This window comes from Lissotriton helveticus, chromosome 1_1, assembly GCF_964261635.1.
Source record: "Lissotriton helveticus chromosome 1_1, aLisHel1.1, whole genome shotgun sequence".
NCBI lineage: Eukaryota > Metazoa > Chordata > Amphibia > Caudata > Salamandridae > Lissotriton > Lissotriton helveticus.
The window spans coordinates 615,114,622-615,137,087 of record NC_136057.1 but is presented as its reverse complement, the minus strand read 5'-3'; the positions used below and the strand labels follow the sequence as shown (position 1 = coordinate 615,137,087).

The following is a 22,466-nucleotide window of genomic DNA, read 5'->3' as shown; positions in this document are numbered from 1 at the left end:
TTTATGGAATATAATTTCCGAAAATAAACATTTACTACTACTACTAGTATGAAAGTATTTTTTGTTTTACCGTGAAGGGACTGACACCAATTTGGTGACTGCCACTTCCAAATTGATATACATATTTTTTTTTTAAATAAGAAAAAAAGGACTGTGGTTTGGGTGGGCATTTGAAGTGCAGGTGAGGTGAGCAGGTGGAAGCGAAAGCAATGAAAGTGATTGTGGATAAAAAAAAAGTAAAACCAGATTGAGGGAGAGGAAAAGCAGCACATGAGAGAGACAGCAGCACAGGGAACTGGGGTTGAAGCAGAGGAGAGAGGGAGAAAAAGTGGGCAGCCAGAGAGGGAAAGGGCAACAGGGAGCATGGACCAGACATTTGTCAGCGGAAGAAGCACAAGCGAGAGTGTTGGAAAAAAACATGATGTAGGCAAACCTCAAAGGATAGTCTTGATAGTGCACAGATACTGCCTTGCCTTTGCTCCAGACACACTACAGGGGGTGGAATAACACTTTGAGAAGACAGACACAACTCCATTCAGTTGTCAGTGCCAACTCCTCACACCTCTCTAGCTCAGGAAGGTCCATCAGCCTGGTGATGGGCAATCAGGATGCGCGGGGCACAACTCAGCCCCCTTTGTGTGACTGCACAAACAACCCAACTGTCAGTCTAAGCCAGACATTGATTCCACAGGCAGGTAAAAACACAGAATAGTAAAGTAAAAAAATGTGTTTGATTTGCTCAAAAGTTCCGCCCATCATCCCCTTTGGTATTACTTTCTAAAAGTGGCATTTTCAAACACAATTTAAAAACCAACTTCACTAAAAGATGTATATTTAAACTCTGAATCCAGGGAACCCAAACTCCAAAGCTTGGTCTCCTCCGAACTGAAAGTTATACTTTTATGATATTACAAGGCAGCTCCAAAGATAATCTATGGGAGAGAAATTGGCTATATTTCCAGCCGTGGCCCGTGGAGGGAGTTCCGTAGGGCGGTGAGGCGGGGTGGGGGAGGGGCAGGGTGGGGGGTAGTAAAAACCGGAATATGGATGTACGGAGGTAAGTAAACATTTTAAAAAATAAAATGAATTTTGTTGGGCGTGCTGCAATGCAAAATGCAATGCAGTGTGCTCAACGAAATTCATTTTATTTATTTAAATATTTACTTACCTCAATACATCCATATTCCGGTGTTTTCTACCCCCACCCCGCATCACCGCCCCATGGAACTCCCTCCACGGGCCGTGGCTGTATATTTCACTATAAGAAGATGTAAAGCACACCAGCACGTCTTACCTTTCACATACATTGCAACCTGCCCATGGGGTTACATTGGGCCTACCTTAGGGATGCCTTACATGTAGAAAAAGGGAGGGTTTGGACCTGGCAAGTGGATGCACTTGCCAGGTTGACATGACAGTTCAAACCTGCACACAGACACTGAAGTGGCAGTCCTGAGGCATAGTTTCAGGCTACTCGTGTGGTTGGCACAATCAGTGCTGTAGGACCACTAGTGATGCTTGATTTACAGAACCTGGGCACCCAAAGTGCACTTTGCTAGGGAATGACCAGTAAATCAAATCAGCCAATCATGGATAACCAATCATAACCACAATTTACACCAGAGAGCATGTGCACTTTAGCACTGATCATCAGTGGTAAAGGGTACAGAGTCCAAAGCCAACAAAAACAAGTTGAAAAAAATAGAAGGAAAAAGGCAAGAAGTTGTGGGATAACCTTGCAAAAAAGGGGCAGGTCCAACATAAACTATATAGAGCAAGGGTTCCTGGGAATTAAGAAACTACTAGACTCCCATGAAGGAGTGAGGACATAAGAGTACCATGAGACAGATTGCAATAACCTACCAAGTGTTTCTTCTCTCAACCTCGCATGCAGGGTGTCAAACTGCTGCTGTTCCAGGTTTCGGAGCCTTCGGGAGCTAGAGAGGGGCTTGAGGTGGGAATCCATGTTCCTAATTGTGGCTTTCTTCAGCCTACCAAAGTAGAAGAAAATTGGGCATTTTAAGAGATTGTATAGTGTCTGCTCAAATTGCAGACCTTGATCACTGTTCCACTTCCTTCCTCGTTTTTGGTGTGCGTTTTTTCAGCAGTAGAAAATATCCTTGCACTTAAAATACCAAATGGTGTATGGCTACTGCTCGTGTCACGAGTTCCAATTCTTGACCTTTACACATCCATTTACTCATTAGATACTATCCAAACCTGGCGCATGCTGTAATATGGATAACTAGCCCTTTTCTTATTATGCCTCTTCTCTCCACCAGATCTCATCTGAACGGTGTCAACATCTCTGCTCTAAAGTACTCAGCCTTTGGTAACTAAACTATGAGCTACACAACTTATGCAAAATGCCTTCTTACTCAAGAAACAGGTACAATGAAACAAAAAAAAGAAGCTAATTGGTGAAAAATTTGGGAGAATTATTCAAAAACTATTTAACCTCTGATTGCTTCCTGAAGAACAAGGCACGTTCTTGAGATGAAAAAGCAGTGAAGGCATTGATAACACGAAAATAATTAACTTGATTAGTCTGGTAGTGAAGCAGTGTTTATTTATGACCTATGGTTGATGCCGTTTGGCATCTGCACTCATGTCTGGAGATCTGGACTTCGTTTTCATCATCAGACTTTGAACTAAAGCAAGAGTGGCAAAGCCAGCCTTGGGCAAAGGAGGGCGGTAGATATGGAAAATACTGGATGAAAAGAACAGGGATGAAAAGCACTTGCAAGAGTGAGCTGAGAAGTAGAAAGGCAGAAAAAAGACATGGAGTGCAGTTACAATATGAAAATGAAGCAAGCGAGGTCATCAACTGGATACAAAAGGTCCTCATATTCGGGTTGCACTTCCTTTCCCGTTAGTGCAAACCTTATGTAATTGCCCCCATTACTGTGTAAATCATACACACATCTGCAGTGCCTCATTAAAGCCGATGGTGTTATTCAGTAGTTGAAAAGATAATTTGCTCTATATGAAAAGTACTTTTGTAAAGGTAATCCGTTAATATATGTACTTTTCTGGGTCAGTCACCTCTTTTAACATTTACCTTGTTGAGCACTTAACATCCCTCGGTACTTCACCTTACAGTGAAACTTTGTGTTCAAGTAACTGCACAAAGGAGTGAGGCGATTGGGGGATGAGAGGTATGTTGGTGTATGTTGAACTCTGCCCTCTGCACGTTTTATACTGCGGGCAATAGAATTATACTTCTGCAGCTATAGCATTCCTATTTAATTATCGATTTACTGCAATTGTCACATAATCCATCATTTGCCGATTACAACAAAAGAACTGTCCTTAGGTTGGATCAACAGTTACTAAAAAAATACAACACTCAAGATGCCATGCCAGGGAGATCCTTTGGACAGAGTAACTGGTCAAATTTCAATCACTGATTCCTTATGCAGGGAAAACGTGTATGTACTAATGAGGTGAACCATTTGACCAAGGCATTATTAATGTGCTAGATCGAGAAATGAATACTCCCATTGAATGCGCTCAATTATCTCGCATAATTTGACTAATCTACTTGCATAATGACGTAGACATTCTTACCGAAAAATCTGTCCCTCTACTGCTGCATTATTCAAGCGGCCCTACTGACACTATTGGAGCAGTCGTTCATGTTTCGAAAGATGCCTGTTTGTCTGCTGAACTGTAGTCGTCATTACGTTGTCGTGTAGTCGTGTTTATGAACAATTTCGTGCACGCGATAAATTTGCAGATTACCGACGGAGCGCGTGCATGGAATCAAAACATTCCTAAATGTGGTTATTAAGGTAGTTCTTGAATATATTGATGCAACAGATGTTTACAAACATTTCTTTGTGACTTGGTTTTTATGCCCCGCCACTTTCACACTTTTACAGTGGAAGACACTCGCAGTTATCTTACAAACAGTGAAATCTGAAGGGCGTCTTCCGGTCATACTCGGGAAGAACAGTGCCTGGAAAGCAGCGTGTGTCCAGGAATACATGGGTGGTGTGTGGGTGCAGTGACACACACTGGCTGGCGACGCGACAGGCTTGCAAGCACACCAGTGCGGTCTGCTCTCCAAGAAACGAAGGCAGTGTGCCTTAAACTCAATCCCCTCTCTTCAAGGCGCTCCCCGGCGCTTTTTCTCGGTCCACTGATGCTATGATGTTAATAGAGAGACAATGGGCCTCGGACGCTTAGGGTTAACTTCAGAGTTCAAAAGAGGGTACATTTACAGTTCTGGTAAACAGAAAATCCGCTCCATGTCGTGATAGGCATCATCAGGACATGTATTGGAACGGTACCTCAAACTCTTATTTCTGAATCCTGAGCAGTCGCATTTCTTGCGGGTGGCAGGGGCGCGTCAAGCAGCCTGCACCCTTCTTGTAAGGTCTGAAAATAAAAACGTCCTTCTTTCCTGCACAAATCAAACGCCTCACGCGAGTCCTAATAAGCAATAAGTTCAAGGTTCATGAAAATAAAGTTGTGTGAGGTGCAAAGCAGGAAAAAGTAATGCTGCCTGCAGGCTTTGGGACATACCCAGAAGCAGACTTGGGGTGCAGCTGGCGCCAAGCGCCCCCCCCCCTCTCCAAGCCCCTCCTCAGCTGTGACTCCCCCCAGCCACGTGCAGCCCCAGCCCAGCGCTGCGCCCCCATTGGAAGCGGTTCCAACAGCCTGCGAAGCAGGGAAAGGCGTTCTTCCTCAAAAGGCGTTGCTAAGGACCGTCGGGTTGATGATTTTTTTAAAGTCTCGCTCAGATGCACCGTGCCACATGCGCCGCGCTCTTGTGTGCTGCTGCCGGCTGCCGGAGCGCCAGTGCCGCCGCTGGGGTGGCCCCCTTCCAGCAGAGTGCCCAGGGGCACACATGGCTTAGCGGCGCAGACATGAGCGTGCAGCAGGGGCTCAGTCTGTGCCAGAAGGCGCTGGAGATCGTCTCCGAGCTTTGCCTGGGAGGCCAGGTGGACAGGGAGAAATGCTCCGGTATCTTACCGCTGGAGAACCTGGCGAGCCGGCCTGGGGGTGGCAGCAGCACAGGTAGGAGCAGCCCGGCGGTTTCTCTCAACGCCCAGCTCATGCGCTCTCTTCCGGGCCGGACCCTTCTCTGCTGTCACTACCTGTGCGGAGGTCTCTAGGGTAGTACCGTCCGCATGCGCGCCTCAGTGTAAGTCACGCCTGCCGCCCTTACTGGCTTCATGTCTCTTCATCCTCGGCCGCTCAACCTTCATACAATTTCCCCCTTGCTTCTATTTTCATCCCCCACCTGTTACCGTTCTCCTCTGTCAACATATGCATCGGCTCGCTCTCTACCAGCCTTGTCTCCACCCTTCTCTGCTTCACATGTCATACCTGTTGCTCTCCTATTCCCAGTCTTTCACTCTCCTGGCCAAACGGTTCCCCTCTTCTCTGGGCCATTTACCTTTGCTCTCTCTCTAACCCTCCTTTGAATAAACCCTCACCCCTTCTCTTCTTTTTGTTCTTTATATCAGCCCCTGGTCACCAACTCTGTATGCTCTAATTTTCCTTATGACTCTCACCTTTACCCCTATCTGACTTTCTCTGTTATTATCCCATCTGTTTGTTCTGTTTCACCGTTTGCCCCCTCTCCGATCACCCACCCCACTGCTCCCTCTGCTGTTGGAACTCACCTCTCTCTTTCCGTTCTTCTCCGTCACCGCCGTGCGCTCTCCTCGGTGTTATCCCCTCTCTCGGTCAGACCTCCTTGCCCTACCATTCATTTTGTGGCCCCTTGTTTCCTGTCTTGCCGCTCTTGGATGCGTCTCTGCCCGCTGCACTGGCCTCTTGTCCCCTCTTCCTCCGCTCTCATGGTCTCTACGTCCACCCTCATCGCCCAGTTCTGACTGTCCTTCTGTCCTCTGCTTTGTCTCAACGTGCCCCGATGCCCCTCGACTTTCTCTCTGCTTACTATTTTGCAATGTGTGCTCACTCTGCCCGTTTCCTGGCTCATTGCCCAGTTGATTTGCTCTCTCCATGGTCTTTGTCCGTGCTCCATGTACCTGTCCTTTCTTGTAGCGCCTTGTCCCCTGCTTTGTCCCATTGCCTCTCCCTGGAGCCATATTCTGTCTCTGTCCGCTTCTTGGCCATGTGTCCCCTTCCCCATCCCGCTTCCTGGCGCTGGTCGCAGCTCTTTGCCCGCTCCTCACCCCAGAGCCTTCTCCGTCTATCTGCTCTCAGTCCCGTCCTCTCTCTGTTTTGCCCCCGTTCCTGTCCTCTGTCGTAGCGCCCTGTCCACTTCCTCTGCCCGCTCTCGTCGCGCCTTGTCCCCGCTCTGGCCGCTCCGCGGCTGTGGCATCTGCCTGGCTCTGCGGAGACAGCGGAGTGCGGGGGACGCTGCGCAGACACAAATAGAGCAACCGCGGAGGCTCGGTGCGTGGGCGGTGGGAACGTTCAACTTTCTATTTGCATGAGGGGGTCGGTGCAGGGTCTTCTGACAAAGAGCAGTTTACGCCTCAGTGTACGTTTGCCCTAGTATACCACGTCTTTAAAAGCACCGCACTGTCAGCTTAATGAGGAAAGGACAGTTCCATGTGCTGGCACTCTGCCCTCTTCTTCACTCACCACGCTCACCTTTTGAGTTGTGTAATGTTGGGAGAAATACCACGGACAAACAGCGTGGGGTATTTCTAATGGAAAGGAATATATCATGGCAACCGTACAACCCTGGCGACGAGGCTAAAGCAACACGTTAAGGTGGGAGTGAGGAAGTCAGCGCAGTCTGCAGGTGCCTTTGCAGCTACTCTGCCTCCAGGATGTGTTACTTAGAGCTCTACTCTAAAGAAACCTCTTTTATATTAAAGGAAATAGTGGCTACGTTCATACATTTATTTAGAAAAGTACTTTGACGTGAATCTGTTTTAAGAAATTTAAAAATGTACGTAAGGGAGGAGGATTGACATCCAACAATAACATAAAATATGTATTTTTTTGTATTAGAGAAACGTGCTTGAATGCATTCTGCAGCATTTACATACTCACTTGCGTGTACTCAAGCGCACATCTAGACTAACTGCACTTGAAGCTCTATTATAGTGACTAGCCCACTCCCAATGGCGTATCTTGTAATGTTTTGGGTTGGGGATGAGGGGCACACAGGGTTACATTTGAAACTAGAGGGCCGCCTGAAAATATTTAGTGTGTGTACGCGCGCACATGCACAGCATGTCCCCTTTCTCCCCCAAAACTCATTTATTATTTCTCTTCTCCTTTCCTCTCATTACTTTCTCTTTCGTCATATTTCTCTTTCCTGTCAGTACACCTTCCATCTTTTTCGTGCCCTCATTTGTTATTTAATCGCTGTCACTTTCACAGGTAGCTCTTTCTTTCTGTTTCCTCCACTACATTAGTGCCTCCTCTTTCAGGCTTAGATGAAGCTCAGGAGTTCAGCTTTCTCTGTGTTTTTTCTTTTAAATTGTTATTTCCTTAATAGACATTGTGATTGGGCGCTGGGGGGGGGGGGCAGATGGGGCCTCAGTTGGCCCCGCAGCGGAGACGCTCTAATTACCCCCAAACCATGCGGTGCTCCAACTAGCGCCGCCTAGTTGATCTTTTTCTCATTTTGCCACGATGTGCACAGACAGCCCCGCCGTTCTTCCCGCGTGCAACAAGTCTCAGAACAGTTCAGTTCGCTCCTTCAGGGACAGCCGTAGTGCGCATGCGCCACTCCTGCTCACCGCCGCAGTGCCAATGTAGAGCTTGCGCCATTCCACCTGACCTCACATGTCCTGCACACTTGAGGACGGACGGCACAAGACCTGCGCAGCTAGACCCATGAAATTGTCTTTTACAAACATACAAGGAGTCATTTGTTTACGATTCACTTTAGCTAAAGCTTGCAATAAACCAAACCTACGCGGGGGCAGCAGCAAGAGCAGGTTTTGCAGCTCAGTGGGAGGAGTTCAGGCATCTGCGGTGACCTGTTGCTGAAACCGCTAATTGATGCTGGGGTGTGGACTGCTGCAGTCATGGCTGTGAAGAGCGCAACGTTTCATGAATGGATGGAGCTGTTCTGCACAGCAATGGGTTTCAAGAGTATCTTCTGCGGGCACTAACAGGCGCACTGCAGCGTCACTTCAGCATACATCTTCATATATGTGTGTTGTTATTTTTATTTTACCTGGATGTGTCGTGAATTTTCCTGGAATGAGTAGTGAAGAGCTATAGAGAGAACATTTTTATCAAACCAGGAGCATAGCAAAACATGCTGCTCAATTAATTTACTGGGAGCAGTGGTGTAGAAGAAATAACATTTATGTTGGGTGGAGGAGGGTGGCAGGGACAGGCTTGGAGACTTTCATCTGACCATACACAAATTGCCTGTGGTCTATTAGCCGCAGATTCTGACAAACATACACAATCACATACTTTCTAAGTGAAATCAAAAGCCAGGCATGTAGTCACAGTGTGCAAGTGTGTTTTATTATTATTTACATTCTGCAAAGTAATTGGTTTAATTTTTTTCAACTATATTTTGTTATAAGGGTTATGGGTGTTAAAGGTTTTAAAGGGGGTATAGGGTCCAGGTGTGGATTAAGTTGTGTTATGTTATGTTATACAGATTTCTAAAGCGCAACAATTATGTAATAACTTGAAGTCATAAGAAGACTTAACTGCAGGTAAGTGGAAAGCTTCTTTATTATAACCATCCGCTCTCCTTATCTGACAATCACCAACATTCTAACATAAGCTCTAGTGGAATGTTTCAAGAGGGTGCAGAGGGAAGGGGGAGGGAGAGAGAGAGGAAGGAACCATAGAGGAGACAGAGATAGAGAGAGAACTATAACTAATTGGATTACAGCACATCTCTTTACACAGGGGAGACAGAAAAATTAAGCTATGTCAACAAGTCTATCACCACTCTATGTCTGTCCATTTTCAAGCGGACCACGTTCTTGCCTGCCTTTGCCGTTGAGCAGGTTGGTACTTACTCAGTCCCGTTTATACGTGAGAGGGTTTCCTTACTATTACGTGAGTATTAATCTTGAAGTCATGGTCTTTGACTCCGTGTTTCTGGTCATACCAATCCCTATATTCCGTTGGTGTTGTTGAATTTTCAATTGACTCTTCTCTTGATCCGGCACTACCCTCCTACCACCCTCCAACCAGTAGGGATTCATGTTAGTGCTGGGTTCCCTCCCTCTTAGGGTCACAAAATGAGAAACTCCTGTGATAAGGTTGGGTGTGGGATGGTATGTCCAAATACATTCTCTCAGTGAGTCTTCAATTTTGAGACCATTGGTGATGGCCAGTTGGATGTGATCTTTTACCATGCGATTTGCCCTCTACACCAGTCCATTAGATTTAGGACAATAGAGTGCAGTTTCCTCATGTTTTATGTTTAACTCCTCTAGAAATGTTTTCATCGCCTCGGAAGTAAACTGCACCCCATTGTCCGCCACCAAGGTTGCTGGTATGCCTTCGTAGACAAATATGTTTTTTAAGAAGGAGATGAGGTTGCTTGTTGTAGTGGAAGGTGTACATTTGAAATTAACCCAGTGAGATGTGTAGTCTATGTGGACAAACATGAACCTCTTTTGGGGCCACAAAACATCCATGGGTCCGATTATTTCCATGGCAAGTTTGGTCCATGGTACCTCTGGAACTTCAACTGGTGGTAGGGGAACTTTCCGTAAGATTTTGCTTTTGTCACTTTTAGCACAGCTGGCGCATTCTTTGACTTTAAGTTCTACCATCAAATTCATCTTTGGAAACCAAAAGCAACTTCTGACCTTGTTTTTTGTGAGGCCCCTGCCTAAGTGCCCTTCATGGGCTGGGTCAATTATTTTATTCCTGTGGTCCCTGGGTGGAACTATCTTCCCTTTGCGATATATTCTATCTGCGATGAGGGTCAGTTTGTATCTTACTTCCCAAAAGTCTTTGAAGGTATCAGGGACTTCAGAACGATTCTCAGGCCAGCCACTGACTATCAAGTCTTAGAGAACACTCATGTCACTGTCTTTCATCACACTCTCTTCCCATTCTTCTTTAGTTAGGGATGGGAGATGCATAGCTAATATAGGAACGTCTAATTGGTTCTCACAATGACTGACGTCGAGGGCGAACCTCGACAAGTAGTCTGCGACTACGTTTTCAGGACCAGGTAAGTATTCACCCCTGAAACAATAGTTCTCCAACCCCAGCGCCCATTTGGTTATGCGTGGAGATTTGTTCTGGTTGTTTTTGGACGAGAAGATGAATGTTAATGGCTTGGGATCTGTGTGTATAATGAATTTTATTCCCTACAGGAAAAACTTGAAATGATTCACAGCCCAGAAACATGCTAACTCTTCCCTCTGAATGACCAAGTAGTTGTGTTCTGAGAGACTAAGGGACCGTGTAGCAAAATCTATTATAGTTTCTCCATTCTCTCCTCTTTGAAACAGCATCGCTCCTAACCCTTTATTGGATGCGTCGGTGGTTAGCATTGTGGTTGTTTTGGGGTCGAGGACCCTAAAGCTGGCAAATCTAGAATTCATTTTGTCACTGTGTCAATCATTTTGTTGTGTTTCTCCTCCCATGTAAATTCCTAGCTTTTTTGTAGGAGGTCGCGTAAGCCATCACACAAATCTGTAAAATTCTTTTCAAACTTGGCCATGTTTTCAACCAAGCCTAAAAAGGATTGCAGTTCATCTTTGTTGGTTGGGTGGTATGGAGTGTCCTTGACTGCTTGTATCAAACTGGACACGTGTCTGAAACCTTGGGAAATAGTGTGCCCCAGGTAACCTACTGTGCTCTGTCCATCATCCCCTTTGGTATCGCTTTGTTCGCCCTAAGTTGGTCGGGTTTGCCCAGACGTGGGTCCCTTGCTCACTTTGCCACTGGATTCAAGACAGCCTGGCTGTTGAGGGTTATGAATCCGAAACCGGTCCCAGGATGCTTGTTTCCAGTCCAGGGAAGACATGGCTTGGCAGTTCGGCGCTGGACTGTTCCCATGAGGCACAGGGTCAGACTGATTTGTATATGGCCATGTCTGAACTGGGGTGGTGGAGTGAGCTAAAGAATGATGATGGATTAAACCCAGATCAGTTGACTGGGGGTGAGTGTTTGATTGGCTCATACGCTCAGTCCATTATCCCCTTTGGTATCGCTCTGTTCGCCCTAAGTTGGCAGGGTATGCCCAGACGTGGGTCCCTTGCTCACTTTGCCACTGGATTCAAGATAGCCTGGCTGATGAGGGTTATAAATCCGAAACCGGTCCCAGGTTACTTGTTTCCGGTCCAGGGAAGACATGACTTGTCAGCTCGGCGCTGGACTGTTCCCATGAGGCACAGGGTCAGACTGATTTGCATATGGCCATGTCTGAACTGGGGTGGTGGAGTGAGCTAAAGAATGATGATGGATTAAACCCAGATCAGTTGACTCGGGGTGAGTGTTTGATTTGCTCAAACACTCCGTCCATTATCCTCTTTGGTATCCCCAGGTAGTCTACTGGGCTTACCTTGAATCTACACTTGTCCAGTTTCACAGTTAACCCTGCTTCCGTGAGTCTTTGGCACACTGAGTTTAGAACGCTATCATGTTCTTCCTTGGTTGAACCGTACATTGGTATGTCATCCTGGAAACATAGGGTATTTGTGATGCCACTGAAGAATTGTTGCATTATCTTGTGAAAAATAGCTGCTGCAGAGGCAAGGCCAAACATAATTCTGATCAACAAGTAAGCTCCAAAGGGAGAGGTAAATGCCGCCAACGGTCTAGACTCCGGGTGCAACTCCACTTGATGATACGCCATCTAAAGGCCAATGACTGAAGAGAACTTCGCCCTACCCATGGTGCTTAACATCTCGTTTATGTTGGGGAGGGGAAACCTCTCCACCCATATATTTTTATTGAGGCTGCACAGGTCCATGCAAAGGAAGATACCTTGCCCATTAGCTCTGGATGCTATAACTAAAGGCGCCAACCACTCTGAGAAATCGGTGGGTTGGATGATCCCCATCTCACACAATTTATCTAATTCCACCTTGAGGATCTTCCTCAAAAGAAGAGGTACAGGACGGGTTTTGTGAACAACAGGTTTGGCACCCTGTCTGACCTTGATTTTATGTTGAAAGTCTCTCAACTTTCCTAACCTGTCTGCAAACAGATCAGGAAAGGCATCACATACGAGGCCGTTGCTTTTGGGAGTTTCCACCAGAATGATCTGGTTTTTGTTGTTAGGGTCAAGTATAATTCCCAACTCTTTCTGAAGTTGCCGGCCCAGGAGATTAGCTCTACTCTCAACTACATATACCTTACCCACTGTGGATCTCCCCTTGAAGTCTATGTGGGCTTTTACCATGCCAACCAGGGAAACGGGGTCTCTGATGTACCCTTCAGGTGAAATATCATGTGGACTCAATTCTAATTTAGTGCTGTTCTGCGAATTCTCAAAGTTCATAAGATTAATTAAGGTGAATGGAGAACAGGAGCCTGCATACATTTCTATAGGCTTTTTGTTAATATGTTCTGGAGATTTGGGATAATTGGGTTTGGAAGACCCATCACAGTTTTTTAATTGTAAAACAAATTTTGCCAGTGGTTCATTATCCACTCTAACCATTTGTACTGTATTATTTACTCCATCTCTGCAAACTCTTGTGAGGTGATCTCTTCTGTTACACTTTTGACATGTGACACCCCGTGCTGAACAGAAAGGACTGTTGGCCAAATGATTGCTGCTGTCACATCTAAAACATTTAAGACCCTGTCCTTCTTTTGTGGATTTTATGGCAGGTACCTCTTTTGTAACTTCTTTATTCCATACTTTGAGCACTTCACTGTTTGAAACTTCTGCTTGGACCGAAGCCACTACTTCTTCCTTAACTTTCATTTCTTTTATGCATTTTTTCTGTATGTTCAATATGTTCAATATGTTCAAGAAATTGCTTCTCTCATTGTGGTTTTTTTGCAAGTAGTTTCTATTGTACACTGTTACTGTTCGTGCCCCTGACAAGTTGATCCCTTAAGAGGGAATCATTTAGATCACCGAAATCACATAATTGAGTGAGTCCTCTTAGAGTCGCAATGTAGTTGTTGATAGACTAATTTTTCTCTTGCACTATGCTAAAAAACTTGTGGTGTTCGAGCACTACGTTGACTTTGTCCCCAAAGTGCACCTCTAAATTATTGAGAGTGATATCATATACATCTGAATCATCATCCTCCTCCAAATCTGGATCTGTTAGAGTTTCATACACCTTGCGACCATGGACTCCTAAGTTATGCAACAGGATGTGCTGTTTGCGGATTGCTGAGAATTTTTCTCCTCCCATTGCAATTAGATAGGATTAAAATAACTTGGTCCAGTCCTTCCAAAGGATTTCAGGGTCTCCACAATCATTTAGAAAGTATGGTGGTTGGTTTATACCCAGAGTGCCATGGTACAGGGTTGTGGAGTGTGGGGGCCTGCGGTGTGGGCTGTAAAAAGAGGGTTTGCAAGAGCTAGGATTACACATGCAGTTACAACCAGGATATGAAAGAGGAAGGTGTGTATCACTGCAGGGAGGTTGACAGGCAGCGTAACAGCAAGTGGAGACGCAAAGCTATGGTGACACAAGCACTTCCAAATAGAATATAAAGGTCAAAGGTGGCACTGTGAATGAAGAGTAAGGTGTGTGTATCACCACAGGGAGGTTGGCACACAGCTTAACAGCGGGTGGAGGCGAATGGTGAGTGTGTCACCGAAAGATAATAGTGATATAACCTGGTAAAAGCGGGGACTAAACAGTCAAAATGAACTCTTATTTGGCGGCTCAAACGTTGAAGAATGTGTAGTGAATGACTTGACAGGACCAGCTGGTGCACTGAAGAGAGACTCGTGAAGAAGGAAGGTTGTAATGTCAAACTTGCACTCTTGGGCGCTGGTGCGCTGACAGGATCTGCGAGGAGACGTGTCGGCTCAAGGAAAACCGAAGCATCGAACTCTGACCTCAGGGGTGCTGTGCGCTGAGCGCTGACAGGATTATGTCACTCTAAATGGCTCTGGAGAGGCTGGCGGACCAGTCTGTTGGATTTGTGAGAGGAAGTGAGCGTCGCTCTGAGAAGAATGAAGCACCGTTACCGCACACAAGGCTAAGCACTTCCATGGGTCTGATGAGCGGTTGGGCCAGACTGGAAACGGCGTTGCTGTGGTGACTCACACCCTGTCAAGCTGACTTCAGTTAGAGGCCGAGGGATACCAGGGCACCTCAAAGGAGTGTGATATGAAAGCTGAAGGATCATCGCTGCCACACACACGGATGTGTTTTGCTGAGACTTGAAACGTTGAAACATTGTTGAAGAGACATAGATCGCTGACGCACAGTAGAGTACTTCCAAACTGAAATTCTGCCTACCACCAACTGAGAGACCAAGGCACCACAGGTGAAGGCTGTACTCACGCAGGCACCGCTCCACTGGATACCGGCGTGTAACTGCAGGTTAGGGCTACGCTTGCACACCAGCCCAGTTAACAAGTCCAACGCATGCACCGCTCCGCTGGACATCGGTGTGTAAACTGCAGGACAGGGATACGCTGCTCACAAGCCCAGTTGTTGAGTCCACGTGGAATCCGTGGCTCCGCAGGCGTGTGATATGACAGGGGTGCACTGAGTCTCTGGCAGGCAACATCTGAAAGAAAGGAGCTCACTGTGACACCTAAGTCCCAAGATGTGAGAGAGGATTCCCACCTCTGCACACAATAGTCTCCTTGGAGAGAGTTCTGGAAGGGGATGAAATGCAGAACAAATCAAACATTCATTCCCAGTCAAGAGATTTGGGTTAAATCCATCATCCTTTTACTCTCCATGCCACCCCAGTTGGGACCCAGCCGTATGCAAATCAGTCTTGACCTTGCTCTTCATGGAAAAATCTAGCTTGAACTGCCAAGTTGGGGCCCTTCCTGAACCAGAAACAAACATCCTGAGAACATTTTCAGAATATCACCCCTCATCAGCCAGGCTAGCTTGAATCCACTGGCACAGTGATCCCAGGACCCACGTCTGGTCATACCCGGCGCACTTATGACAAGAAAGCAAAAGACACACAGTTGAAGGCCGTAATGCAAATCAAACATTCACCACCAGTCAAGAGATCTGGGTTAAAGCCATTGATCTTTTGTACACCATGCAAAACCAGTTTGGAGCCCTCCATATGCAAATCAGTCTTCATCCTGCTCCTCATGGAAGCAGTCCAGACCCAATTGCCAAGCCTGGTCCTCCCTGGGTGGCATTAAAAAAATGATGGATTCAAATTAGATCTGTTTCTAGGTGTAAATGTTTGATTTGTTCAGCATTTTGTACAGCAGCTGTTCTTTTTGCATTTGTCGCCCTAAGTGGCAAGGGTATGCCCAAGCATGGGTCCAGTGCTCGCTACAGCACCAGATTCAAGGCTGGCTGATGAGGGGTGATGCCCTGAAACTTGTCCCATGATGCTTGTTTCTGCTCCGTGGAGGACCTGGCCTAGCAGGTCGGGATGAGCTGTTCCAATGGGGAGCAGGGTTAAGATTGATTTGCATATGGCTGGGTCTAAACTGGAATGGCGTGGGGTGCAAAAAGTTCTTAATACAATTGTGGTGTTACATGATTTAATATTTCTAATTAATCTCAGTTCTTTTCACAGTGCAATTTAAATTTATTGCTTTTGCTTGAAAATTCTATTCAAAATGTGTATAACTTTATTGGTCATACCTGTCATTGTTACTAATGTTCGTACTTCCCATTGCAACAAAAAGGAGTTTATGTAAATATAAATAATGAGCTTATCACCTCATAATTTAACAAAGGTATGTGATATCGACCATTGCTTGAATATGTCTCGTCAGCTTGGCGATATTGTAGTGCAGTGATGGATAACAATTCCCCCCAAGTGGGCATGTGATATATAACTGCAATTCAAAAAATAAGAGTCAAAAAATCAATTTTCCATAGGAAACTTTGTGCAAGGCTACAGCTGAAACTACTGAACGGACTTACCCCATATTTGGCACAAAGATAGTGCGTGGGTAAGAAAGCGATATTTTTTTAAATGGTGTAAATCCATTCAGTAGTTGCTGAGAAATTAGAAAAATAAAAGTTTCGATATCTGGCCGGGGCCTAAGTACTGTGTACTTGCTTCACTGTGATTGTCTGCCAACACTCCAAACCAGGAAGTGTTGGCAGCCATCTTTTGGCTCGGTAGAAGCTAATCGCTAGAAAACAGAGAAATAAAGGTAGAAAACAAGAGAAGGGGCCGGGGTAGAAAGACCCTGACCTCCTAGGCCTGCTCAGGGGGTCCTAGAAGGAACCCCAGGGCCAAAAAAACATAAAAAAAGAAGAAAAAATCAGCGCTGGGGTTTCGGGTTCCCGTGTGTTATTTTAATGAGACCCCGAGGTGGGCTAGGTCCGGGGGCATTTCTTAAAAAATAATAGCGGGTGCTCGCTGAGGCTGCGAGGGCCCGCTGGGGTCCCCGCAGTCTCGGGGCTTCACTCATGTTGGGAGGGGGGTTGTGGGCCCCCCCCCTGGAATCCTCGATCTGATTATAACTTTGGCGTCGTTTGATGATTCTTTACAAAATTTTCCCAAAAGTTTCTCTTTTATGATCATCTCCTATCTTGAAAGTTTAGGGGTGATTGGTCAAGGGGGGGCTGAGAAAAAAGGGGGGTGTCAAAACGTGTTTTCTCAATGCATTTTCCACACGAAACTTTAGACAAGGCTACAGGCCAAACTGCTGAACGGAATTACGCCAAATTTGGCAAGGAGAAAGGCCTTGGTCCAGAAAGTGCAGTTTTGTAATACTTGTGTAAATCCGTTCAGTAGTTTTTGAGATATTAAAGGAAAAATATATATATGTATATCTGGTCGGTGCCTAACTCCGGAGCATGAGCTTGCCTCTGATTGGCTGCTAACACTTCAAAGCAGGTAGTGTCCACTGGCTGCTAACACTTCAAACCAGGAACTGTTAGCAGCCATCTTGTGCCTCGCATCGAGTAAAAATATAAAATAAAGATTCTGGGGGCAATTTAATATAGCGGTGCTCTGTGTAGTGATGATTTGGACGCAGTGAAGTTTTAAGATTTATTAACAATAAAGGAGAAACAGGTGAGGGCCGGGCAGCACGACTTCCACTCCAAGACACCAGTAGGAAGATAACCCTTTCACGCTCCCTGTGCCCAACATCACCACTTCGCAGCTATGCCTTTAGAAGCCAGTCTGTCGGTTCGCAGCTGTCTACCTTTGCGAGCTAGTACGCTGCTGTGCCTCTACCTCTGCAAGCTACTACGCTGCTGTTCCTTTGGGAGCGGATGGCTCATAGTCCTGCCTCTGTGAGTCGAGCCGACGGGCTGCAGTTGTCCCTCTTCGAGCCTGGGTATGAACTGTTCATAAGTCACACCATATGAGCATTGAAAAACCATTTTGTGATTCCGTCCGTCAGCTGGCATCTGTCCGAGGCATTTCTGAAAACATACCGGAGCTCTTTCTCTGAAAGATACCCCTTTCACGCTGCGTCTCCCCACATTAGCAGGTAACACACCCTCTTCCCACATCATCAGCAAAACCCCAACAACCTTCTTGGGCCTGGAAGTGTCCCTCTACGAACTATTAATAGAAAGATGCTTGTGAGGTTGGAGAAATAAGAAGCTTAGTCATGTATAGATTTACATATAAAACATTTTATTAAAACAAAACTACAACAAATAAAACTTTCTTTCTTACTGGTTTATTAAATAAATGGTCTTCCGGGGGTTCCCTCGGCCTAATGGAATTTTCAAATTCTGCGACCAACTAAGTAGCTGCAGATACTTAAACCTGGACATACCACCCTCCAGCTTGTTATTTAACGTAGCCACCGGCAGAAGAGATCAATCTACCGCAAGGTTCCCCCATACTGCTACTCCCGATGTTTTCAAAGGGGCTGTCAGCTAATCTTTTAAGCAACTGGGGATTCCTGGCCTGTCCCACATGGGGGCAAGCCTTGAGTAGTATTCAAGACCTATTAGTTTTTTTATCCTGGCCCAGTTTTGACCCATACCACTTAGGACTTTAAGTCTGACCTTCCTAAAAAAAATTTTGTCCCTATGTTTACACATAAAGATTTCTCGAGGAAGCCCCAATTGTTCCAACATGGCCAAAAACATTTTACCTCTCCCTGAAGAGTCTGGGGATTTTAGCAGCATCCTAGAATACGATAACTTAAAGGCCCAAGCATAATATTGGATATCAGGAAGAGACAGACCTCCTTTCTCCCTCCTACGTCATAGCTTCTTCCATGATATTCTAGCAGCCTTTGATGCCCAAACAAAAGAATTAATGGATTTTTGAAATTTATCAATTAGTGCTTTCTCGAAGTTCAAAGGGATGGAATTAAATTGTAGTGTAGTTCCTATTATCCCAATAGGCTCTGCGCATTGGAATAATATCTTCAATAGTATAGACCTAGGGCAGAGGTTAACTAGGTCTTCTACCGACGATATTAGACTTAAAGTTTTATGTTTGCCAACTAGCTCAGAGTTCACTAGAAACTTTCTTGAATAGGCAAGGAGGATTTTAACCTCCCTGGATAGACAAGAAGGGATTTAGTTTCTGACAACCATAGAACATGACAACTTTGCTCTCCCCTAATCAAGAGTGTATCTCTAGAGTCGTGTGAAAACAAAATACAACTTATTTTACTCAGTCAGTTCAGTGCATTCTTAGTTTCACCAGATTGTAGAGAAAAGGAAGAGACGGGCGTGTTCAATAAAAAGATGTTATTTATTGATCAGTCTCTTTTCTCGTACAAGAGAAATGAATCGCTATTATTGTAATACTTATAGTTAAGTAAAGTGCATACAGTAAAGACAGAATTATAAAATAATACTGTAAAAGCATTGATATGGTTTCTGAGCCATATGATACTTTAAAATGGATAAAATAGATACATACATATATACATTGACTAATCGTACTCAACTGGTGCTTCTAACCACGCCTACCCCAGTGTACCTGACCTAAGCCTAATACGTGGGCGGGAGTAGATAAGTAGCAGTTTAAGTTAAGTTTGTTTTGCCAAGGGACTGACTCGAGAATTCTCTGCAAGGGGTTATTCAGTTCTGTACCTGAGATCTAGAATGGTGGAGGGCTGGTATCTCTTATCCCAGGTCTTGATATTCCAGCTGCCTGCGAGGGCTGCTTGGAAGCGCCGGAGCTGGATTTCTCAGCAGGAGAAAGGCAGCATCTCGTTCTCAGCGCGTCAGGAAGGCGGGGCAGCGCCTGTGGGCTTCGCTCTCTGCTGGGCTCCTCGGCACGTCTCGTTGCTCCAATCTCGTCACCACCGCATGTGTTTGCTTAAGGCAATGTCGGTAATATTTATACCTGAAAGGTGCCGAGATTGACGTAAGGATGGACATATATACGTCAATAAGGATGTCATATGAACGGGTTCGTTCGCACATTCTTTACTGAAGTTCTCGGTGAAATCAAAACAATGGCTATGGGAATTTCCCAGGTCGCTGTAGGTTTGATTTGTTTTGAGAACTCCGTATGCCTTATCAGGGGCTGGAGGAATATCGCTTGTCTAATTAGATGGTATGCGTTATGACCTAATCAGATAACGCGCTTCTGTGCCGTGGTGTGGCTTAATCAGATAACGGTTTCTGCACCGTTGGATGGCTGCTAGTTAATTATTAACCAAACCAGGGTCAGGAATAGGGGAATCGATACAGTACCTATAGGAATACATCACACCCACTCCACGTAGACTATGTCCATATTTACAAATCTAGGCATAGTGAAACCAGTAGCGTTTGTGTATACCGTACCACCCCAAAATACAATCATATGTATTCTGAAAATTGGAATTATGAAATATACGAAACACAATCACATGTACTATCACGTGTACTATATGCACAAGCAGTCTAATAATGTTAAACATATAACGCATATTTTAAATTCAGCATGAATAAATGCGAAAACCACACATGAAATGGCTCTTAATACAGAAAAAAAGTGCGAGACCATTTCATCACAATCATAAAGTTTTGTATAAGAGTGCTAGAGGATAGCTAATGTCTCGTGACTACCTAAAATAGAAATTCAGTTCTCTAAGAATAATGTCTACTTTAAGCAGAAGATTAGTGTCCCAAAAAATCGTAAATATTTTGGAATTGGGGAAAAAGGTTCTTACAGTCTGAAAAACTGATGAGAAAATTTTTTCATATCGCTTTTAAAAGTTGAAGGCCAAATTCAGGATGTAGGGAACTCCGAGTGCTAGTCTGCTCAAAGTTATTCCTGCTGCTTTGGTGAAAACATCATATCATTTAGACTGTTGAAAAAACTGTCAACAGCTTCTTGCGTAAGTTCCACTAACTCGGAAAAGGTTGTTACCATGCATTCATGAGCCTGAGCATGATTGCCTCCATTGATGTTTTGATCAGCATAGCTGACTGAAGGTCGTACCTGATCGATGCTGCTTTCATCTTGTACTTCACTACCCCTCAATCGTAGTGGTGAAGTCTCCACGAATGCCGTCATCAGGATTGGTAGCCGCTGGGGACAGCACAATGCATGAGCCGTTACCGGACCCAACAAGGTATCTGCGTCCATTGGCACATCCGATTGTAGTGCAAGACAGGTGTCCAACACGCATTCTTCGCCGCATAGCAAGCACCTTAATACAGGCATAACACAACTTTGCCACATTGGTCTAAATGAAAGAAACTAAGTCATGTTCAGGTCTCGAAGCCGTGCTAGTCCAAGGACTTTAGTTATGCGGTCCCGGTAGCCAATGGCTAGGATCATTTCTTCCCTTGTCGCAGGTGTTTTGTCTGTGACATGGTTTGCCATAGCGAAATAACAGGATCAAAAATAGGAAGCCTGCCACTAGTCCCAAAAGGAGAGGAAGTCCGCCAAAAATTGAATGGACAAAGTCTGGAAAAATACTCAGGATGGCTTTGAATGGTATTAAAGCTCCCGAAAACACTGTCTTAAATACATATAAGACACCACTGGTATCAGAAATATTTAAGATTTTGTTCAGTATTTCTGCGAAATGTATGGGGAATTAGTTGATAACAATGAATGAATCTCTGCAGTTGTCCTTGCAACTTGGAGATCATACGTTTCTTTTGATGACGTTAGCCTGGTCGGCGTCTGTAGGAGCACAGTCTTCATTCTGCTTAAAGTATGTATTCGAATAGAAGCAATTTTCAAATCGGGCCATAACCTTGCCTCCCTGTCTGGAGAATCGTTAGGGAACAATACTCGTTCACAGCACATGACCTTCCTAGTCACGGTTATGAGATAAGGTTTTCCGGGCAGCAAACTACAACATCTGCGATCTACTATTAGAATGTAACTCCCGTTCGAGAGTCTCCTAAAGAATGGTTCTATTCGTGTTGCAGGTGTGCCTAGCTGGTAACATGAAAGGTTATTTGAAGTCCCTTCACAGGCTCCATGCAAGCTAATACCCTGACACAGAAGTGTACCGCTTAGTGATCTTGCACAATTATTGCCACTGAGAAACACTTTCTGGCCTTTATTACTGACACATTCGTGTGTATAGGGCAGGTTCCATATTGACTTAATGTACCCTTTACCCAACCTTTGATACTGGCCTGCCTGTATATATTTTTGGCAGAATTGAAACTGGAAAGTAGTTATCGGAATATTTATTATTCCATGTATTATCCATTCAATGACAGGTCGTTCTGACATTGTCAATGGTAATCTCTCAAGTCTTTCAATGCTCAGAATTGTATAGTCAGCACCCTTCTGCGCCAAACTGATTTGTTTATCAGTAAGGTTAAATATATTAAATAATGACGTTGTGTTGATTAAACGCCAAAGCACATAGCCAGAAAGCAGATTTTGTAACGTCCAGCCAAGCTGTACAATAGAACGCAATTGGGACTGACCGTGTTGTAACATCAGTAAGTCTTGCGATATTATATCGATTGCTGAAGACACAATGCTGTCCAGAGAATATATTCTGGAGGACAGAGTCATTAACCCATTGTCCACCACAGAAAGTGATTTTTCCAAATTAATACGGTCAATCTCCCGTATTTTTTCTGCTGTCTCAATTTGAGTTACTTTCCAGACTTCGTTATAAGCTGCATATATAGAGGCCGCTATGAAACGTTTTTGACGCTGTTTGCGTGGTCCCATAATGAAATCACGCAAGTCAGCACCTTCTGTAAGTAAAGTTAGGTGTTGCTTAATTTCAGCCAGTGTGGACGATTGTAGCCATTGAAGGCAGAGCTTGCCCACGCTGTAGGTGGTTACTATCCCTGGATGTTGTCTTTGGGAATATCTAGGGTCTGGCCTAGTCAATGTGAACCCCTGTACTTTGTTCAGGAATCTGTCTTGACAGTTATTTGTATCTGTGGGCCAGATCAACCATTTTTTCCATTCAGGATGTGTTCTGTTTTGGTTTAATATATTGTTTACGTCTATCTCAACATCTATAGAGCTATTACTGTTCACTGTTGGCTTTGGAATAGACGGTTTGTTCAAATCTTTGATTTTGGCTAAGCCAAGAC

General features: G+C 44.9%; 1 protein-coding gene across 1 annotated transcript in view; it reads left to right on the top strand.

Annotated features, from left to right (window-relative positions):
* Positions 1-4,748: 4,748 nt before the first annotated feature.
* SYT10 (synaptotagmin 10) overlaps positions 4,749-22,466 on the top strand; it is a 330,714-nt gene continuing 312,996 nt past the window's right edge. The window contains exon 1 of the mRNA XM_078654653.1: positions 4,749-5,025. Coding sequence (XP_078510779.1) covers positions 4,749-5,025 — 277 coding nt within the window. The remainder of the gene's footprint in view (positions 5,026-22,466) is intronic.